At 42.2% G+C, this 22,376-nt stretch overlaps 1 protein-coding gene across 2 annotated transcripts in view; it reads left to right on the forward strand.

The window, feature by feature from the left end:
• fbxl2 (F-box and leucine-rich repeat protein 2) overlaps window positions 1-22,376 on the forward strand; it is a 200,023-nt gene that overhangs the window by 89,396 nt on the left and 88,251 nt on the right. For both annotated transcript variants that reach the window (XM_078216569.1, XM_078216568.1), the window contains 2 exons: window positions 4,910-4,978; window positions 5,061-5,156. In XM_078216569.1, coding sequence (XP_078072695.1) covers window positions 4,910-4,978; window positions 5,061-5,156 — 165 coding nt within the window. The remainder of the gene's footprint in view (window positions 1-4,909; window positions 4,979-5,060; window positions 5,157-22,376) is intronic.

Below are 22,376 nucleotides of genomic sequence, written 5' to 3' on the forward strand. Positions count from 1 at the left end.
GCAATCAGCTGAGGCCGGAATTGAACCCGGGTCCCTAGTGCTGTGAGGCAGTAGTGCTAGCCACCGTGCTGCCTCAGTTTCATGTCTTCTATTAAGAGAAAAACCCTAAAGAAAATTAGATAAAAGTTTGCTTTGCCATGATTGTTTTGAGGAGAAAGGCAACGGTTGGGGTGGCACAGTGGTTAGCACTGCTGCCTCATAGCACCAAGGACCCGAGTTTGATTCCCGCTTAGTTCACTGCCTGTGTGGAGTTTGTACGTTCTTCCTGTGTCTGTGTGTGTTTCCTTCAGGTGCTCCAGTTTCCTTTCACAGTCTGAAAGATGTGCTGGTTAGCTACATTGACCCGAACAGGCGCCAAAGTGTGGCGACTAGAGGAATTTCACAGTAACTTCATTGCAGTGTTAATATAAGCCTTACTTGTGACTAATAAATGAAGTTTAACTTTAAATTTTATTTTAACTGCTTGAATCAGTGTATGCTTCTGTCCAAATTGACTGATTATTAAACTGGTTCAGTACAAAGATGTCAAAACTGTTCAAGATACCGATGGCTCAAATTCCTATCAAGGCAAATCAATGACCGTCCCACAGTGCCGCCTGGATGTATTGTTAGATGTATAGAAAGTTAGCAATCATGATTATATTCACATGAGAGACCTCTTGCATCAGCCAACTGAACTATATTAATCAAAAGCTAGGTTCACAGCCAAAGGCAAACTGGGCCTTCTAGCCACATTACATTTTTGAAGCCTTTTCCTAAACAGGAATTTTATCTAACCCAATACAAGTCATCTAAAATGTATTTTTGAGGAAATAAGTATTCTCAGGCACTTTTGACTTACAATTAAACTTATTGAGCAATGTTGTTGAACCATAAACAACCTAAATACAAAGAACAATATACAGGAACAGGCCCTTTAGCCCACCAAGCCTATGCCAATACGTGTTTCCTATCTTTCTGTTTGCCAGCCTCCCGTTCATGTGTCTATCAAGATGCACCTTGACCATTGCTAAGATGCCTGCTTCCATCACCTCCACTGGCAGTGCGATCCAGGCACCTACCACCCTCTGTGTGAAAATATTTCTCCGCATGTCTCCCCTAAACTTACCACCTCTCATCTTGAACCTGTGCTCTAACGATCCATCCTATCTGTGCCTCTTATAATTTTGTAGATTTCTATCAGGTCGCCTCTTAGCCTGTCTTTCCAGTGAAAAGAATCCTAGTTTATCCAACTTCTCCTCATACCTAAAACCCTCCAAACCAGGCAACATTCTGATAAACTTTCTTTGCACCCTCTCCAAAGCATCCACGTCTTTCTAGTAGTGTGGCAACCAGGACTGCACGCAATATTCCAAATGCGGCCCAACTAAAGTTTTATACAGCTGTAACATGCCAACTTTTATACTCTGCCCTGTCCAATGAAGGCAAGTATGCCGCCTTGATGACCTTATCCATCTGTGTTCCCTCTTTCAGAGATCCGTGGACCTGTATGCCCCGATCCCTCTCCTAAAGGTCCTAATGCTCCTAAGGGTTCTGCCACTTACTGTATAATTCGCACCTGAATTTTTCTTTCAAAATGCATCACCTCGCATTTGTCCGGATTAAACTCCATCTGCCATTCCTCTCCCAAGTCTGCAATCTTATCTATATCCTGCTGTATCCTTTAACAATCCTTGTCACTATCTGCAACTCTGCCAATTTTTGTGTCATCCACTAGCTTACTAATCAAACCACTGACATTTGCCTCCAGATCATTTATATAAATTACAAACAACAAATATCCTAGCACTGATTCCTGTGAAACACCATTAATTGCTGATCTCTATTCTGAAAAGCACCCTTCCACCACTACTCTCTGTCTTCTATGACAAAGCCAGTTCTGTATCCATCTAACCAGCACACCCCAGATCCCATGAGACTTCACCTTTTGAATCAGCCTGCCCTGAGGGACCTTGTCAAATGCCTCACTAAAGTCCATATAGACAACAACCATCACCTTTCCCTCATCAATCATTCTTGTCACGCCCCAAAAAACTGTCAAGTTGGGGAGACATGACCTTCCCTGCACAAAACTTTGCTGTCTGTTACTAACAAGTCCATTCACAACCAAGTATGAATAAATCCTGTCTCTCAGAATCTTTTCCAACAGCTTCTCACCACTGACTTCAGGCTCACTGGCCTGTAATTACCTGGATTATCTCAGTTTCCCTCCTTGAACAACATTGGCCATTCTTCAGTCCTCTGGAATCTCGCCTGTGGCCAAAGAGGATGCAAAGGTATCTGTTAAGGCCCCAGCTAATTCCTCCCTTGCCTCCCATGGTATCCTGGGATCGGTCCCATCCAGCCCTGGGTACATGTCTATCCTAATGCATTTTAAGACACTCAACACTTCCTCCTTCATTATATTGACCTGCCCAAGAGTATTCACACATCCTTCCCTACTCTCAACATCACTCATGTTCCTCTCGTTGGTATCTTGTTGGAAAGATGCTGGTTTCTAGAAGATATGTCCCTCATGGAAATTGTGGGAATGTATCCTGTTCTGCCATTCTTCTTGTATTTCAGATTCCCTGGCTAACTTGCAGAGTAAGTTTTTTGCCCCTCAATTGCTTCACAACCTGAGACAGGGCTGTGTCCACCTGTTGTGATCTTTGTGACTGTACTCAAGAACTGGGCAGTTTATGGCCCTGAGAATTATGTCAACTTTCTTTTCAGCAGTGCGGACATGATGCTATATAAATTAAAGTTCATTCTTTCACATGGACCAATGGAAGATTTGATAAGGATGCCATTGGATAAGGAACACTTAATTCTGATCAACTCTCAAGACTGTGCTGCCATTCAATTGGTGTAGGCCACTATTATGATAGCAGCTTTTTGGTGGTGAAGTTAAAGGAAAAACAAACTACCATTTTATTGCAAAATCATCCCGAAGAGGTTATGGCTAAATAGATAAATGTTTCAAGAAATTGTGCACAACAAGATCTCACAAATGGCAACAAACTAAATGACCGGTTTCACACTGGTCGCATTAGCTAGGCCCAGAGAACACCCTGTTTTTCTTTGAATACTGTCATGATTCTTTTATGCCCACTTGAGCATGGCCTTGGTTTAAGGGTCTTGATAATATACTTGTTGTACTGCAGTGAAATATTATCCTACATTATGTTCAATTTGATTTATTGTTGCCACATGTATTAATATACAGTGAAAAGTATTGTTTCGTGTGTGCTAAACAGACAAAGCATACCGTACATAGAGAAGGAAAGGAGAGAGTGCAGAATGTAGTGTTACAGTCATAGCTAGGGTGTAGAGAAAGATCAACTTAATATAAGGTAGGTCAATTCAAACGTCTGATGGCAGCAGGGAAGAAGCTGTTCTTGAGTCGGTTGGTATGTGTCCTCAGACTTTTGTATCTTTTTCCCGATGGAAGATGGAGGAAGAGAGAATGTTCAAGACACTCCATTGGAAATCTTAGAAACCCTACAGCACAGAAAGAGGCCATTCGGCCCATCAAGTCTGCACCGACCACAATCCCACCCAGGCCCTAGCCTCATCCCTACATATTTACCCACTAATCTCTCTAACCTACGCATCCCAGGACACTAAGGGCAATTTTAATATGGCCAATCAACCTAACCCGCACATCTTCGGACTGTGGGAGGAAACCGGAGCACCCGGAGGAAACCCACGCAGACACGAGGAGAATGTGCAAACTCCACACAGACAGTGACCCAAGCCGGGAATCGAACCCAGGTCCCTGGAACTGTGAAGCAGCAGTGCTGACCACTGTGCTACCGTGCCGCCCAATGTCCAAGGTGTGTGGGGTTCTTGATTATGCTGGCTGCTTTTCCGAGGCAGTGGAAAGTGTAGACAGAGTTGATGGATGGGAAGCTGGTTTGCGTGTTGGACTGGGCTTCATTCACGACCCTTTGTAGTTTTTGGTGATCTTGGACAGGGCAGGTGCCATACCAAGCTGTGATGCAACCAGAAAGAATGCTTTCTATGGTGCATCTGTAAAAGTTGGTGAGAGTCGTAGTGGACATGCCAAATGTCATTAGCCTCCTGAGAAAGTAAAGGCATTGGCTGGCTTTCTTAACTATAGCATCGGCATGGAGGGACCAGGACAGGCTGTTGGTAATCTGAACACCTAGAAACTTGAAGCTCTCGACCTTTTCCACTTCGTCCTCATTGATGTAGACAGGTGAATGTCCTCCACTACGCATCTTGAAGTCAATGACTATCTTCTTCATTTTGCTGACATTGAGGGAGAGATTATTGTCATTGCACCAGTTCACCAGATCCTCTCTCTCTTGTTAACTGTTTCTGTGCTTCTCGACCAGTGGTTCCTTATGGTTACATGCTGCCACAGTATTAGTAGTTATGGTCAGCCACATCTATCCCAGTCACCAATAGAGGAGGACTGTAATTTGGCTTTCTGTAGTTGACATTTTGATTGTTTCAGAGCTTTTATTATTTTTGCATTGATTTTGTTTCACACTTTAATGCAAACTACATAATTTAAAATTGAGATGAGGAGAAATTTCTTCACCAAAAGGGTTGTGAATCTTCTGTGGCCCAGAAGGGTTGTGGGTGCACTATCATTGAATATATTTAAGGCTGAGATGGATATGTTTAGAGAATCAAAGGATATGAGGATCAGGTGGGAAAGTGGAGTTGAAACCCAAGACCAGCTATAACCATTTTGAATGACAGAACAGGTTCAATATGGCCATCTCCTATTTCTCATGTTATGTGTAATGCATTGATGAATTATGAGAATTATTTATTATTTACCTAAATTGCGCTGTTAAAAGAATTTTAGTAAAGCTAGTTTATCGTAATATTTATGATTTTCAGAATACTTCATAGTTAAATATTTTGATATGCAAATTGTTTTTATCCTTAGGACCTTTGCACAGAACTGTAAGAATATTGAAGATTTAAATCTCAATGGTTGCACAAAAATTAATGATAGGTAAGTAAAATGTATTTACATTGGGTTAATTTGGCTTATGAGCAAAGTCAACAACAGTTTGTATTTATTTTTCTTTTGGCAGCACCTGCATCAGCCTTAGTAAATTCTGCACTAAACTGAAAAATTTGGATCTCACATCTTGTGTATCTATTACAAACAATTCATTGAAGGCTTTGAGGTAATTAATATTTGGCTTTCTTCTTGGATTGTTGTTTTGTAGTATTTTGCAGTTTTTGTTTCATCAATTTTCTTCATATTTTAAGTGTTAACGTTAAAGATGGCCAGCAGGTCCAGGAAAATAACTGTTAATTTTGTAAGTTTCCAGTTGTTGTTGTTTGAAACAGTCAACCGATATCAGAAGTAGCTACGTTATTGCATTATTCAGCCCAAGCTACAGAGCTATGCTTGATTCAAATCACTGCCCTTTGCTCATTCTGTGCTTTTCATTTTTCTTTTAATTTTATTCCCCCAAACTGTGCTCCCCCCCTGACTCATTAATTTTTTCTGAAGAGTCATAAGTTTAGTTTCCCACCTGGCTCTCGCCATCCTTTTTAAAGATTAAACAATGCTTTACTTCTGAAAAAAGAATTTTATTTGCTGGAGCCAAGATTAGCAGGATCATCGTTTTATTATGTTGAATAGGAATCGGTTCTCCATAAATGAGTTTGCATCATAGAGGAAGAACAAGTCTGGATGAGTGAATCTGTTCAGTCATTATGGTTTGTGAGGAATTAATTCTCAAAGTTGTCCTAAATATTTCAACGTGCAAAATTATCAATGTTTTTGGCACATTGTTTATGACTAGGCTGAAGAAATTGCTTCATTTAAAACTCCAGCAAACTATAGATCACTGTGGCATTACAACTACTGGCTTGCATTCACTATCAAAAGTCAGAATTTTTGAGTATTGACCTGAATGTGGGTCACGTTTATTGAATGAACCATGGATGATTCATTTGCTTCTGAGTAGGCACAATTAAGATTAAATATCACATCCACGCTTGCATGTCTTGAGTCTTATTGGCAACCTCGTAAATAGGGCCCAAGCACTTGCTCACCATGCAATTTTGATGCTGAAATAGGGTACATCAGTGCCATCCTGATCAGATCATTGTTCATTGCATTTCATGTAAATTCACTAATGAGTCAAAAACTGTTCCTTTTGGTTCTTAATAGTGACCAATCTAACTCCGGTTACTCTAGAAAGGCAAGGTTCTCAAAGATTGAGTAACAACTAACTGTTTCACACTGTTACTATTCCATTGCAACATGAATGGTATGTATCACTAACAGAGTGCTGCAGTCAAGCCAAAAAGACGTTCTTCCAATCTCACAAATGAGTAATGTGGTATATCAACCGGGCTTGTAGTGTAGCTCTTACGCATGTAAGAAGCTTCATTTATTTGCCAACAGGGCCCTGTTCTTTGCAGTCAGAAGGACCATATCCACACATTACACCTTTTTCAATTAAACAAAAAGTTGCGGGACAACAATTGCCTGTTTCATTCTCCAGGGCAATGCCTTCACCAATCAGCTGACCTGCCTAGTTTGAATTTGAACAAAAGCTTGACAGTTCACTGTTCCCTGGTGCATTCTCCATGGCAACGCCTTGACTGATCAGCACTCTTTTCTCATGCAGTATAAATTGATGTTCCCTCTACTATTGTTGTTCTTGCAAACTGTCCTGATGAGTGCAAGACGAAAAGTTTCAACAGCATGTCTTTTTTCAGCATAGAGTTGTTGAACAAAAACACTATTTAAAAAGACAGGTAGAGAGAAAACAGGGAATCATAGGCCAGTAAGCCTGATGTCGGGGAAAATTCTAGAGTCCATTATCAAAGATTTTACTCTAAAATACTTAGAAAAACTGTGATTTAATTTATTATTGTGACATGTATTAACATACAGTGAAAAAATATTGTTTCTTGCGCGCTATACAAAGCATACTGTTCATCGAGAAGGAGACGAGAGAGTGCAGAATGTAGTGTTACAGTCATAGCTAGGATGTAGAGAAAGATCAAAATGCAAGGTAAGTCCATTCAAAAGTCTAACAGCAGCAGGTAAGAAGCTGTTCTTGAGTTGGTTGATATATAACCTCAGACGTTTGTATCTTTTTCCCAATGGACGAAGGTAGAAGAGAGAATGTCCGGGGGTGTGGGGTCTTTAATTATGTGGGCTGCTTTGCCAAGGCAGCAGGAAGTGTAGACAGTCAATGGATGGGAGGCTGGTTTGGGTGATTGATTGGGCTACATTCATGATCTTTTGTAGTTCTTTACGGTCTTGGGCAGAGCAGGAGCCATACCAAGCTGTGATACAACCAGAAAGAATGCTTTCTATGGTGCATCTGTAAAAGTTGGTGAGAGTCGTAGCTGACTTACTAAATTTCCTTAGTCTTCTGAGAAAGTAGAGGCGTTGGTGGGCTTATAGTGTCAGCATGGGGGTACTAGGACAGGTTATTGGTGACCTGGACACCTAAAAACTTGAAGCTCTCGACCCTTTCTACTTCATCCCCGTTGATGTAGACAGGGGCATGTTCTCCACTAGGCTTCCTAAGTCGATGACAATCTCCTTCGTTTTGTTGACATTGAGGGAGAGATTATTGTTGCTGCACCAGTTCACCAGATTCTCTATCTCATTCCTGTACTCTGTCTTGTTATTGTTTGAGATCCGACCCATTATGGTGGTGGTGTCAGCAAACTTGAAAATCGAATTGGAGGGGAATTTGGCCACACAGTCATAGGTGTATAAAGAATATAGTAGGAGGCTGAGAACACAGCCTTGTGGGCCACTGGTGTTGAGGATGATCGTGGAGGTGTTGTTGCCTATCCTTACTGATTGTGTTCTGTGAGTTAGGAAGCTCATGGTCCAGTCGCAGAGGGTGGTGCCGAGGCCCAGGCCAGAGAGTTTGGAGATGAGTTTCATGGGAATAATAGTGTTGAAGGCTGAGCTGTAGTCAATAAATAGGAGTCTGACATAGGTGTCTTTGTTGCCTAGGTGTTCCAGGGTTGAGTGCAGGGCCAGGCAGATAGTGTCTGCTGGTGGACCTGTTGTGGCGGTAGGCAAACTGTAGTGGATCCAGGTAGTCTGGGAGGCTGGAACTTATTTGTGCCATGATTAGATTTTCGAAGCACTTCATAATGATGGATGTCAGAGCCATCGGCCAATAGTCATTAAGGCACGCTGCTTGATTTTTCTTGGGTACCGGAACGATGGTCGTCGTCTTGAAACAGTTAGGGACCTCATTGTTGTCAAGTGGCAGGATTGGACAGAGTCAGCATGGATTTATGAAAGGGAAACCATACTTGACACATCTACTGGAATTCTTTCAGGATGTAATAGTAGAATTGATGAGAGGAAGCCAGTAGATGTGGTTTAGTTGGACTTTCAGAAGACTTTCGACAAAGTTCCGCATAAAAGATTAGCGTGTAAAATTAAAGTACATGGGACTGGGGGTAGATGGATAGAAAACTGATTGTTTCCTGTCTGCCAGAGTAGGAATAAACAGGTCTTCTTCCAAATGGCAGGCAGTGACTAGTGGGGTACCGCAGGTATCAGTGCTGGGACCCCAGCTGTTCACTATATATATTAATGATTTAGATGAGGGAACAAAATGTAATGTCTCCAAAGCTGGGAGGGAGGGTGAGCTGTGAGGAGGATGTGAGATTCTTCAGTGTGATTTGGACAAGTTGAGTGGGCAAGTGATTGGCAGATGTGGTATAATTTGGATAAATGAGAGGTTATCCACTTTGGTAGCAAAAACATGAAGGCAGATTACTATCTGGCCATAAGTAAGGAAAGGGGAATGTACAACAAGACCTGGGTGCTCTCGTGTACCAGTCGTTGAAGGTAAGCATGCTGGTGCAGCAGACAGTACAAAAAGGCAAATGGTATGTTGGCTTACATAGGAGTAGGGATGTCTTAATGCAATTTAAAGGGCCTTGGTGAGGCGACACCTGGAAAATTGTTTGCAAATTTTGGTTGCCTTATCTGAGGAAGGAGGCTCTTGCTTTAGAGGGAGTGCAGAGAAACTATACCAGACAGATTCCTGGGATCATGAGACTGATTTATGGGGAGAGATTGAATTGTTTCGGATTGTATTCGCTGGAGTTCAAAAGGAGGAGTGGGAATCTCATAGAAACCTATAAAATTCTAACAGGATGAGGCAGGGTAGATGCAAGGAGGATGTTCCCGATGGTGGAGCTTTCCAGAAACAGGGGCCACAGTCAGAGGATACAGAGTGGACCTTTTAGCATAGAAATGAGGACAAATTTCTTCATCCAGGCTATGAAATTCGCTACCAAAGAAAGTAGTTAAGGCCAAATCATTGAGTGCTTTCAAGATGTAGTTTGATATATCACTTGAGACGAAGAGGATCAAAGGATATGGGGGGGAAAGGCGGAATCAGGCTGCTGAGTTGGATGATCAGCCATGATCATTGTGAATGGCAGAGCAGGCTCAAAGGATCGCATGGCTGTCTCCTGCTCCTATTTTCTACGTTTCTATGAACCTTGGTGAGTTCCTGCAGTACATCTTCAAGATGGTACAAATTGCTTCCACTCTTCATTGGTGGCTGTTTGTGAATGGGTTGCCCATGAAGTGGAGTGCTTTGTCCTAGATGGTGTTGGGCTTCTTGAACGTTGTTGGAGCTGCAGTCATCCAGGCAGGTGGAGAGCATTCTATCACAGTTGTGCATTGTAGATGGTGAACATGCTTTGGGGAGTCACGAGGTGAGTTATTTGCCACAGAATTCCTAGCCTTGGACCTGCTCTTGTAGCCCCAGTATTTCAATGGCTGGACCAGTTCAGTTTCTGGTCAATGGTAGCCCTCAGGATGTTGATAGTGGGGGATTCAGCGATGGTAAATTGGCAAATTATGTTAGTTATATAAAACGTTGGTTAGACCATATTTGGAATACTTTGTCCAATTCTGGTCACCACACTACCAGAAGAAATGTAGAGGCTTTGGAGAGAGTACAGAAAAGGTTTACCAGGATGCTGCATGTTGGAGGCTATTAGCTATGAGGAGAGATTGAACAAACTGGGATTGTTCTCCCTGGAAAGACGGAGGCTGAAGGGCGACCTTAAGTTTATAAAATTACGAGGCATATAGATAGGGTGAACAGTTGGAAGCTTTTTCTCTGGGCAGAAATGACAATTACAAGGCAGCACAAATTCAAGGTAAGGGGTGGGGAAGGTTCAGTGGAGATGTGCTGGGGAAGTTTTTTTACACAGGGTGGTGGTGGTCTGGAATGCACTGCCAAATGAGGTGGTTGAGGCAGATACGTTAAGATATTTAAGATTTATCTAGATAGACACATGAACAGACAGGGAATAGAGGGATACAAGTAGTTGGCCTAGATAGGACAACATGATCGGTGCAGGCTTGGAGGGCCGAAGGGCCTGTTGCTGTGCTGTACTGTTCTCTGTTCTTTGGTAATGCCATTGAACGCTATGGGGCGATGGTTATATTCTCTCTTGTTGGAGATAGTCATTGCTTGGCACTTGTATGATGCAAATGTTACTTGCCACTTTTCAACAGAAGCCTGAATCGTGTCCAAGTCATGCTGCATTTGGACATGGACTATTTCGGTATCTGGGGAGCCGCAAATGGTGCTGAACATTTGTGCTTGTCTGGATTTGGAGGATTGACTCTGTTAGGCAGGATTGATGAAGCAACATGGGTTATACAGAGCTAAGTGATCCCACAACCAATGGATCAGATCAGAGCTCTACAGTGCTGCAATGTTTATTCGTGATGATGGCGGACAGTCGAAACAATAACTGGAAGAGGAGGCTCCACAAATATCCCCACCTTTAATGATGGGGGAACCCAGCACATCAGTGCAAAAGACAAAGCTGAAGCATTTGTAGCCATCTTTATCCAGAAGAATCGAGTGGATTCTCTGCCCCCACCCAAGGTCCCCAGCATCATAGAAGCTAGTCTTCAGTCAATTTGAATTACTCCATATGCTATCATCATTAGGGGCGGCACGGTAGCACAGTGGTTAGCACTGCTGCTTCACACCTCCAGGGTCCTGGGTTCGATTCCCGGCTCGGGTCACTGTCTGTGTGGAGTTTGCACATTCTCCTCGTGTCTGCGTGGGTTTCCTCCGGGTGCTCCGGTTTCCTCCCACAGTCCAAAGATGTGCGGGTTAGGTTGATTGGCCAGGTTAAAAATTGCCCCTTAGAGTCCTGAGATGCGTAGGTTAGAGGGATTAGTGGGTAAATATGTGGGGGTAGGGGTAGGGCCTGGGTGGGATTGTGGTCGGTGCAGACTCGATGGGCCGAATGGCCTCCTTCTGCACGTTAGGGTTTCTATGATTTCTATACCATTCGAAGCACTCAATGCTGCAAAGGCTATGGATCTTATCAACCTTCTGACAATAGTATTGAAAATCTGTGCTCCAGATCTATCTGTGGCCCACCAAGCTGTTCCAGTATAACTACAAACCTGGCACCTACATGGCAAAACAGTTGAAGTCCAGAGGGGAGGTGAAAGTGATATCAAGGCAGCATTTGACCAAAGAGAGCACTGAGCACCCTAGCAAAACTAGAGTCATTGGGAATGAGGAGAATGTAGTGGAATACTCTCCACTTCCCTGGGAGAACGCAGCATGAAAAAGAGTCTGCACCCATCCAGACAAAGCAACCCACTTGATAGGCCACCACCACCGTAAACACTCATTCCCTCCACCACTGACACACTGTGGCAGCAATGTGTACAATCTGCAAGATACATTGCAGCAACTCGCCAAGCCTTCAACAGCACTTTCCAAATCCACATCTTTATCACATGGGACAAAGGCAGTAGATGCATGGGAATACCATTTTCAAGTTCTCCTCCAAGCCACACAACATCCTGACTTGGAGATCTATTGCCATTCCTTCGCAGTCTCTCTGGGTAAACATCCTGCAACTTATTTTCTAACAGCACTGGGATTTCACCTACATCACATGGACTGCAGCAATTCAAGAAGGTGGTTCACCCCTTCTCAAGGTCAATTAGCGATGGGCAATGATTGCTGATGTAGCCAAAGATGCCCACATCCCATGAAAGAATAAAAATGTGCGCTTGTGCTGTGCAATACTGCATGGAGTGAGGGTAAGTACTCTTTCCTGAAAGCAGAAATAACTGTTCTGCCAATCGAGACTAGAAATAACAACTTGTGCAACCTACTTGAGGCATTATCAATACTGCAGATCAGAACTGGGGAGAGGCAAACAACACAGTTGGAAATGAGAGCGACACATCAGCACACTACTCCTGCTGAGAGAGCCAGCTGTGCTGTCTAATTGTTACTTTTATTCATCACTGGCAGATCAGCTGTTTTCTGCTGGCAGGTGGTTCTTCAATCAGAAACTGTAGGATAGGCCTTTTGAAATCTTGGTGGGGCAAACTTGCTCTCAGGCCTGGAGTGTGAACACCCCAGTGCAATGTCTTCCAAATAGAGAAGATGAAGTAAACAGCAAGCAGAGAGTAATTCCTGTTTAACAAAAACATGTGTTTTCACATTTATACACAAATCAACATGATCTTTAACAGGGAAGATTGATCTGATTCAATAAAAATGCTAACTTTTTTGGTCGAAGTGTGGAAATGCAAATAATTCGTATTTCAGGGACAACAAAAAGAGCTTGTTTTGAATTCATTTTTTAGTCAGGAACAACAAATTATGTTTTTCACATCCTTTATGATCTCAAGTTGACAGGTTTGAACATTTTATTTAATACTAATGAAGCTGATAAATGATGGCACTATAGTTTATTTTAATGTTTTTCCATACATGCATAATTTTAAAACCATAATGAGCATGTCTTTTACATAATTAAATGCTGGCATTTAAAGTGCCCATTAATCATCATTGTCCACAAGCTCTTGCTTCAGTGTTCGATAGTTGGCCTTTGATTTTGATGCTGTAAACAATTGTCTGCAGACTCATCAATTTTATATTCTATCCAAATTAATGGAAAACTTTGACATCAACTAGTAAATTTAGACTTTTCTAATCATGTGTTTAACAATCTCTGAAGAAAAGCTGATTATAAAGCTTAGCTGATAAAGGGCTGCTTCATTCTTTATTTGTATATGCTATGCTGAGGCGTAAATGAGTGTTAAAATTTCAATTATGTTATATCCAGTAGACATTCAAAAGTACTTTGCTGCAAATCTTAATAACATAATCAAGCCCAGCTAATATTAATAATGTTTCACCCTGTGTTCTCCCAGTGTGATGGGCCATTTAAAATGTGGACAAATGCCTCTGGAGATGGGAAATGGCCCTTAATTGTCTACTTAAGACTCAATTGGTTGCCCACAGGGTGGCCAGTTGGTCAATACTCGCTGTCACTATAACTTCCCGATTCCTCAACCTGCCATGTTGCCATCCTTCTCATGGTCTTCTGTCTCCCCTGCTCCATGGCAGCTTCTACGCTCCATGTTCCACTGTCTCCCTCACTCCATGGCCACTTCCCCTCCTGCCCATTGGCTGCTGTAATTCGCTCTGCTATCTGCTCCACCCATCGCTCTACCATCCTCCATAGGTTGCTCCACCATCTGCTTTCCCCATCACAGTCATTGCTCACTGCCGACTGTTCTCTCTGTTGCCCAGCTATCTGCTGTGGCACGCGCTGCCGTCTGCTGCCCATCGCTCAGGCATTGCTTGCTCTGCCATCTGCTCTGACCCTGGTCTGGAAGTTTGAAGACTTAGTTTCCACTATTTTCAGCTTGTCCAATCAGAGGCTGACTGCTGACTGCATTGGTTATTGATAGGCTCGCTAGTAAACCAATGCTTTTTTCCTTTACTACTATCGTTACCCTTGTTCCATGACATCTTTGCAATGTAACCTCCCTGCCCTTCCTAACCTATCCCTTTTTATGCTCCACCTGGCCCTCCCCCTTTTTCAACAGCAGAAACTCTGTTGCATTTCTACCTCTCTTCAGTTCTGAAAGAGTCATATTGGACCCCAATCATAGAGTTGTCTTGAATGAGGCCACAGATACAGATCTAAACTTAGATTTAGAAAAAGAAGCAACAGACACATTTTGCACAGTTGAAGCTGGGTCATTTCCAAGGTGAGGGGAAAAAAACTGACTATTCAAAATTTGATTGGATAAGTGATTGAAGGAAAAAAATAATCAAAGGATGCAGGATCTGTGATTTAACCAATTATATATTTCTGTCATTTCGTGAGTCACTGGCGAGACAGCCATTTGTTACCCTGTTGATGACTTCAACTGAGTAGCTTGCTTAGGTCACTTCGGAGAGTAATTGTGTCAACCACATAAATGTGGTACCAGAATCTCTGTGGCCAGCGCAGATAAGGACAGCACGTTTTCCTCTCTAAAAGACATTAATAAAGTGGTTGCGTTTTTAAATGACAATCCAACTCTTTCATGGTCAACTTTACTGCTGCAAACATTTTAAATATAAGTAGGACTATTTGCTTGTGTGCAGCCAAATGCTGATATAGACTAGTTGAGCTCAGTGAGCCTGTGTCCATGTTCTAACTTCTGAATTTGTGTAAGTTTGTAATTTTTTAAAAAATTAGTGGAAGCTCCTGATATTATACCACATGTTAATGCTTTTTATGAACCCAGGCAGAATAGCATGTTTGTGTAATTGTGCAGTTAAACCCACTCCTTGTTAAATGGGACGACTTCTATTAAGATGTCAATGCCATCCGTAAGAGTAAATTTGGTGTGTAATCAATTCATGACTGTTGGTCATTTTCTTCCTATTTATATGTATAATAAAATAACTATAGTCCATCTAATAATTTCTTCATAAATTTCTAGGTCGGAAACCAGCAACATTGCTGCAGTCAGGAATTATTGCTACCTTGTTACCAGCCAGTTACCTTGCTGCTTCAGGAATTTATCTGCTCCTTTAATTGCATCGCACAATCATAGAATCATTGAATCCCATAGGCCCATCAAGCCTTCACCGGCAATAATCCCACCGAGGCCCTATCCCCATAACACCACGTAACACTCTGGCGCCTGTTCGGGTACACTGAGGGAGAATTTAGCGTAACCAATGCATCTAATCACATCTTTAGGACTGTGGGAGGAAACCAGGGCACCCAAAGAAAACCCATGCAGACACTAGGAGAACGTGCAAACTCCTCAGAGTGACCCGAGACCGGGATTGATCCCGGGTCCCTGGCGCTGAGAGGCAGCTGTGCTACCACTGCACCACCATGCTGCCACCCTTAATTCCACAATAGGGATCCCAAAATTATTGTCCTTGAATTTTGAGTTAGAATACTTTCAGAAGAAAAGCCTTATGAATTGTTTGCATATGCCATTCATTCAGATCTGCTGTTAAAGCATCTTCAGTATTAGTTTGCAGGTTTCCTAATTAAACTGGCACCCTGCCTTATTGTGCCAGCTATGATTTGTTCTCTTTGTTAAAGGAAATTTTTGCTCTAGTTTCCCCAATTCCATTATATCAGTGCAACAGTGTTCCAGAATTCTGTAGTGTTCTAACATCCTGAGCATTTAATTGACAGTTATTTGTACTTCATTTTCAATCTTCAACAGTTCCAGATTATTAATGGGCCAAATCTGGTGCCATTTTATTGACATGTTGTGGATGGGCTACTTTCTCCTTATTTGTTGAGCAAGTGTGTGGTTAATGCTTCCTAGCAAAGGTTTTTTCCATTTTGACAGTGGAAGTATCATTGAACATGTAGGAAAATGTCCAGTTAAAATATTTCCATAAGTAATATCAACTTTCCATTAGTTGGTAACTGAATTCGGGCTGTTATTTTGGCTGCTATGTTTTATTTGCAATCATTGCTCTTCCAAAATAAATGATTAATTTTATTCAAGGTAGACATGGCATATTGCAATCTCCTGTTTGGCATTGGGAAATTCAGTTGGAGAACAAGTACTCAATGAAGCCTATATGAAAGCTGAAGCAAAAGCTGAGCAAGTAATGTGTATTTGGGATGGGAATTGTCTTTAGTCCCACCTAACTTTTGACTTTGTGTACATTTGATGAATTGGCGAGGTGTTTCAATGTTTAAGGAGGTGGATTTCACTTACACCTGAGCTGCTCTAATTTTTATTTCTTAATTAAATTCTTCCATAAGCAAGGCTTGTTTTATCCTATGCAGACATATGCATAACTTCCTTCTGTTTTCCTTTTGTGGATACTGATCTTTATAGCAGGAAAAATACTTTGATCAATGGTACAGGCATGTGTGCCAAATAGAATCCTTACAATGCAGAAAGAGGCCATTCAGCCCATCAAACACTCACTGACAACAATCCCGCCCAGGCTGTATCTCGTAACCCATATATTTACCCTGCAAATCTCCCTGACACTAAGGGACAATTTAGCATGGCCAATCCACCTAACCTGCATATCTTTGGACAGTGGGAGGAAACTGGAGCACCCCGAGCCACAGACACAGGGTGAATGTGCAAACTCCACACAGTCACCCGAGGCCGGAACTGAAACGCGTCCCTAGCATTGTGAGGCAGCAGTGCTTGCCACTGTGCTGTCCCTAAATATTAATACCTTTCATGTTTTAATAGTCATGGAGCATTCTCAGCTGTTCAGAGTTGTGGTAATGATTTGTAGAGGTACAAAAAATATATATTTTACTGTGCATGGTTCTGTGCATGAAATAAGGCAGCCACGTGCCTTATGTTGGTTAGTTTTTTGCTAAAATTCATCTTTGGAAAAAATGCAAAAAATATTAACAAAAAGGTTTAAAATATGCAAATACCTGACTTCCCATCAATTCTCTCTTGCGTCCATACACACCTCCCCCACCACCACCAAGCATGCATGAAAAGTGATAAAACTTTGGAGTATCTGATCTTAAAACTTGGTTAAGTAAACAGTCAACTAGGAAGAAAGTTATTCACAGATTGTCCTATTGGTTGTTTACAGCTGAAGGATCACTTTCCACAGTAGCTGTTGGCTGGTGTTTTTCACTGAAGCAGTCACTCTGCAGTCATGGCCGGTTGTTTTTCTTTTCTCTTGGAGACAGTGATGTTGATTTGGATCCCTCCTTTAAGAACATTTGGTTTGCAACAACGCAATCCTCTGTGGATTTTAAACCATGAACAACTCTGCTTTGAGAGTGGTTTTGGAAGAAGAGATGGTGTGGTGGGGGTAAGGCTGTTGCCCCTTCTAACCCTGTGGCAGTTTCAGCGTTGGATGAAGTCCAGTAATTTTGCCCATGATTTGGGTCTGATTTTAATCTGGGTTTTTCTTAGCCACGCCCTAAGCTTCGTAGACTGTCTCAATAAAGCAGCTTTTGTCCTTCACAAATAGAAAATTGTTGGCTGTAGGCCAGTGTTTTTTGTTTAGCAAGGCATTCTTAAACTTATATATTTATATTATATATTATACATAGCCAATCACAAATTAATAACACATCTCCAGAATAGCATTCAAAGAATTGGAACTCCACAGTAGGACCATTATTGGTACTGAGACAACTAAAATAAAGCTGTTGTATTGGAAGAATATAGTGCAAGTCAGAAACTAATGTTAAATGTATCCATCTGAAAAATAAAATCCACCATCAAAAGTGTCTGGGAATATAGGCTTCACATGCCGTAACTGAAAAGCATTTAAAACAAAAAGGAGCTGAAGTGAGGCTCAATGAAACTTGTGTATGCTGTCATCTAGTGTTCAGTTTTGGAATAATGCTGGTCAAGTCAACAACAATTAATTTATTTTTCACCTTTTATTGTAGCAACTTCTCAAGAGAATTGTACTGTTTAGGGTTTGAAGAGAAGGCCAAAAAATATGGTCCAAGTGTAGGTTCTGAGGACTCTTACAAAAATCATTTGATTGTTGTCACGTATTACTATACAGTGAAAAGTATTGTTTCTTGCGTGCTATACCGACAAAGCATACCGTACATAAAGAAGGAAAGGAGAGAGTACAGAATGTAGTGTTACAGTCACAGCTAGGGTGCAAAGAAAGATCAAATGCGAGGTATGTCCATTCAAAAGGCTGATGTCAGCAGTGAAGCAGCTGTTCTTGAGCCGGTTGGTACACATCCTCAGACTTTTGTATCTTTTTTCCAACAGAAGAAGGTGGAAGAGAGAATGTCCAGGGTGCATAGGGTCCCTAATTATGCTGGCTGCTTTTCCGAGGCAGCAGGAAGTGCAGAGTCAATGGATGAGAGGCTGGTTTGTGTGATGGACTGGGCTTTGTTCACGACCCTTTGTAGTTTCTTGCGGTCTTGGACAGAGCAGGAGCCATACCAAGCTGTGATACAACCAGAAAAAATGCTTTCTATGGTGCATCTGTAAAAGTTGGTGAGAGTCGTAGCGGACATGCCAAATTGCCTTAGGCTCCTGAGAAAGTAGAGGCGTTGGTGGGCTTTCTTAACTATAGCGTCGGCATGGAGGGACCAGGACAAGTTGTTGGTGGTCTGGACACCTAGAAACTTGAAGCACTCTACCATTTCTGCTTCATCCCCATTGATGTAGATAGGGGCATGTCCTCCACTATGCTCCCTGAGGTTGATGACTATCTCCTTCATTTGGTTGACATTGAGGAAGAGATTATTGTCATCTCATCAGTTCACCAGATTTTCTATCTCTTTCCTGTACTCCGTTTCATCATTGATATCTGACCCACTATGGTGGTGTCATCAGCAAACTTGAAAATTGAATTGGAGGGGAATTTGGCCACACAGGTGTATAAGAAGTATAGTAATGGGCTGAGGACACAGCCTTGTGGGACAAGCATGATTGAGGACGAGTTGTTGTTGCCTATCCTTACTGATTGCAGTCTGTGGGTTAGGAAGTCTAGGATCCAGTCGCAGAGGGATGAGCTGAGCTCCAGGAGTTTGGAGATGCGTTTTGTAGGACTAATGGTGTTGCAGGCTGAGCTGTGGTAAATAAATAGGAGTCTGATATAAGTGTGAGATTGGGAGAGGAATGCTAATGTAGAAAAGCAGGCGGGAGTTCCAGAATGTAAGGTGGAGATGGCTGAAAGCTCGATTGGTGAGGGTGAGGATAGAGGATCGAAAGCATACGCAGGTCAGTGCTGAACAACCAAAACACATTGGTTTGGATGCAGGCGACTGCAGAGTTAGGGTGAGCCCTGAAAGATTTGTAAAGGAGGACAAAGAATTTAAATTACTTGCGTTGAAGGGAACAGTGACCAGGAGGAGATTGGAGTAGACAAATAAAGGAAGCTAAACTTGGAAGTATTGCAGGCTGGAAGTTGGTGAAGTCAACAAAGAAGTGCATTGGAGCGAGCAACCTGAAAATAAAGTAGGCATGAATTACTGTTTGAAGTAGTAAATAAGATATGGATTTGAACATCTGCTCCATATACCAAGACATTGGGGCTGGATATTGTTAAATTCGGTTCAAGTGAATTGCAAGGTAGGTGAACAAATGTTCAGACACACAGCTGGTGATTATGAATGGAAGAGTAGTGGCAGTTTGATTGATACATGGTAATTTGACCCTATTCCAGCACATTATAATGTTGAGGGAAAATATGAATAAAGAAGGAGAGGGCAAAGAGTGCAACATTAGGCCATCTGAGGTAGCTATGCAAGGGGAAGAAATGATGCCACCACTAGAAATGTAGAAAAAGCACAAAGGTGATAGGTGACAGGACACGGTGAAAGTTAGGAGTACATTCAGCTAAGTTTTGCATGAACTAACCTTTACAGAAGATGGGGATAGGTCATGGGAGCATTGAGTCAGGTGGCAACCAAAGCCTAACTAAGGAAATAGAAGCAAGAAATGCAGGTATGGCAGTATCTGTAAATAGAGAAACAGAGTTGATGGCCTTTGATTAGAACTGGGAAAATTTAGGAATGTAATAAAGATTAAGCCGGTGAATGGTAGAGGGCAAAAAAAAAACTGGGAAGGTCTCTGATAGGGTAGAAGGCAGGAGACATTAAATGACAAAAGGTTTCATGGTGCAAGACCATGGAATTGGTAATGGGACAAGTAAAGAAACAAAAGATGTGTCTAGAGGAGCTGTGAATGGTAGAATCATGAGCAGTTGCTGTCCAAAAGGGAATAAACAGAACAAAAAACCAAAGGAAAGAAAGAGGAAACAATTGGGGGCAAAAATAATAATCTGAAATTGTTGAACTCGGTATTGAAGGCTCTGACATGTCTTATCAAAAGTAAGATTCTGGAACACGAGCCAACATGGGGAGTTTCATTATCATTTGCTTCCTGCAGTGTTCCAGAGAGGCCAGAGTAAGAAGCCAGTCATGGATGTTGGACAAGCAGTGTGATAAATCAGACTAAGAAGGGGTAGAAGAGAGATCTGGGGTTTATCAGTGTATTGGTGGAATTGGATGAGTTTTCAGACCCCTAGTGGCAAGGGGCAGAAAATAGATTAGAAATAGGGGATCAAGGATAGAATCTTGGAAAACTCCAGAGATAATTGTATGAAAACGGGAAGAAAGGAGATTCCCTAGCTACAGTGAAGCCAGGTGAAGGCATTGAGCTGCACAGCAGAGGAGAGGCATTGAGGGAGGATGGTGTGCTTCAGCATCAGAATCTGTAGACAAGTTGTGAAGGATGCGGAGGAATAGTCCACCATGGTCACAGTCATCTAGGATGTTGATTGTGGCTTTGAGGAACATTTCATTGCTGTGGTGGGAGCAGAAACCAGATTAGAAAGGAATTGTGGGAAAGCTTTTGAGGTGGGAACATGTTCACGAACTTTGAAGGGAGATGGCAGGTTGGAGATGTGGTAATTTGCAAGGGCTGAGAGGTTAAGGGTGGGTTTTTAGAATGGTAGGGAAATTCCAAAGAAATGAGGAGAGTTAATATCAGGTAGCATGGGGACCAGGAAGGGAAATTAGGTGTCTGCATAGGGTCTGCATTGAGAGCTGGTGAGTCGGGTGAGTGATGCAGTTTTAAGGATTAGTGACTATCTAAAGTCTAGATTTTTCTTCTTTATCATAGAAATCATAGAATCCTACAGTACAGAAAGAGGCCATTCGGCCCATCGAGTCTGCACCGACCACAATCCCACCCAGGCCCTACCCCCATATCCCTACATATTTTACCCACTAATCCCTTTAACCTACGCATCTCAGGACACTCAGGGGCAATTTTAGCATGGCCAATCAACCTAACCCGCACATCTTTGGACCGTGGGAGGAAACCGGAGCACCCGGAGGAAACCCACGCAGACACTAGGAGAATGTGCAAACTCCACACAGACAGTGACCCAAGCTGGGAATTGAACCCAGGTCCCTAGAGCTGTGAAGCAGCAGTGCTCACCACTGTGCTACCGTGCCGCCCTTTAATTTGGCAATAACTAAAAACTACTCATTGAGAAGTTAAGTTTTATTTCAACTTTAAACCAGAGGTATACACAGAGCAACTGCAGCTAATTAATTATGTAGCTAGCTTAAACTGGTTTCAGAAACTTGAATCCGTAGATTTCAGAGTATAAAACAGGCCTTGAGTGTAAAGTGGGTGCTTGGTGAATGAGTGAGGGAGTTCAGTGAAGAGGGGAAGGAGGTGTGTGTTTCATCTACCTTTTTCAGCCACCAGTTGCTGACTCTTATTTCAGTACAGGGAAGATGTTGATTAATGATTAGAGAATAGGCTACTTTATATCTAGTATTTTATGACGAGAAAGGGCTAATTAATTTTATTGTAAAAGAACCTTCGGGATAAGTGGCCATCATATGATACAATTTTACATTATGTTTGAAAGTGAAGTCGTTCCATCTGAAGCCAGGGTGCTAAATTCGAACGAAGTATATTATGATATGAGGGGCAAATTGGCTGAGGGGGATTGGGAAAATACATTAAAAGGTATGATGGTACATAGGCAATGGATAATCTTTGAAGAATTATTGCATAGTTTACAGCAACTGTATCATCCAATCACAGATTTCCTACAGTGCTGAAGGAGACCATTCGGCCCATCGAGCCTGCATCGACAACAATCCACCCAGGCCCTATCCCTATAACCCCACCTATTACCCCTGACACTAGAGGCAATTTAGCATGGCCAATCCACCTAACCTTTAGACTGTGGGTGGAAACCTGCGCACCCGGAGGAAACCCACGCAGACACGGGGACAATGTACAGACTCTACACAGTCACCCAAGGCTAGAGTTGAACGTGGTCCCAGGCACTCTGAGGCAAAGGTGCTAACCACTGTGCCACCATGCTGCCCAAACTGCATTTTTTTCATGGCATAAAACTCTAAAAATGAAATAATCAACTATGGCTAACAGGAAGTTAAGGATTGTATAAGATTTAAAGAAATGGCCTATAAAGTTGCCGGAAATAGCAGTAAACCTGACTGTTGGGAGGATTTTAGAATACAGCAAAGGAGGGCCAAGAAACTAACAGGGAGAATAAAAAATGAATGTAAACTAGCAAAACATAAAAACAGACTATAAAAGCTTCTAGAGG

Source organism: Mustelus asterias, chromosome 7 (assembly GCF_964213995.1).
Source record: "Mustelus asterias chromosome 7, sMusAst1.hap1.1, whole genome shotgun sequence".
In the NCBI taxonomy this organism is placed as follows: domain Eukaryota; kingdom Metazoa; phylum Chordata; class Chondrichthyes; order Carcharhiniformes; family Triakidae; genus Mustelus; species Mustelus asterias.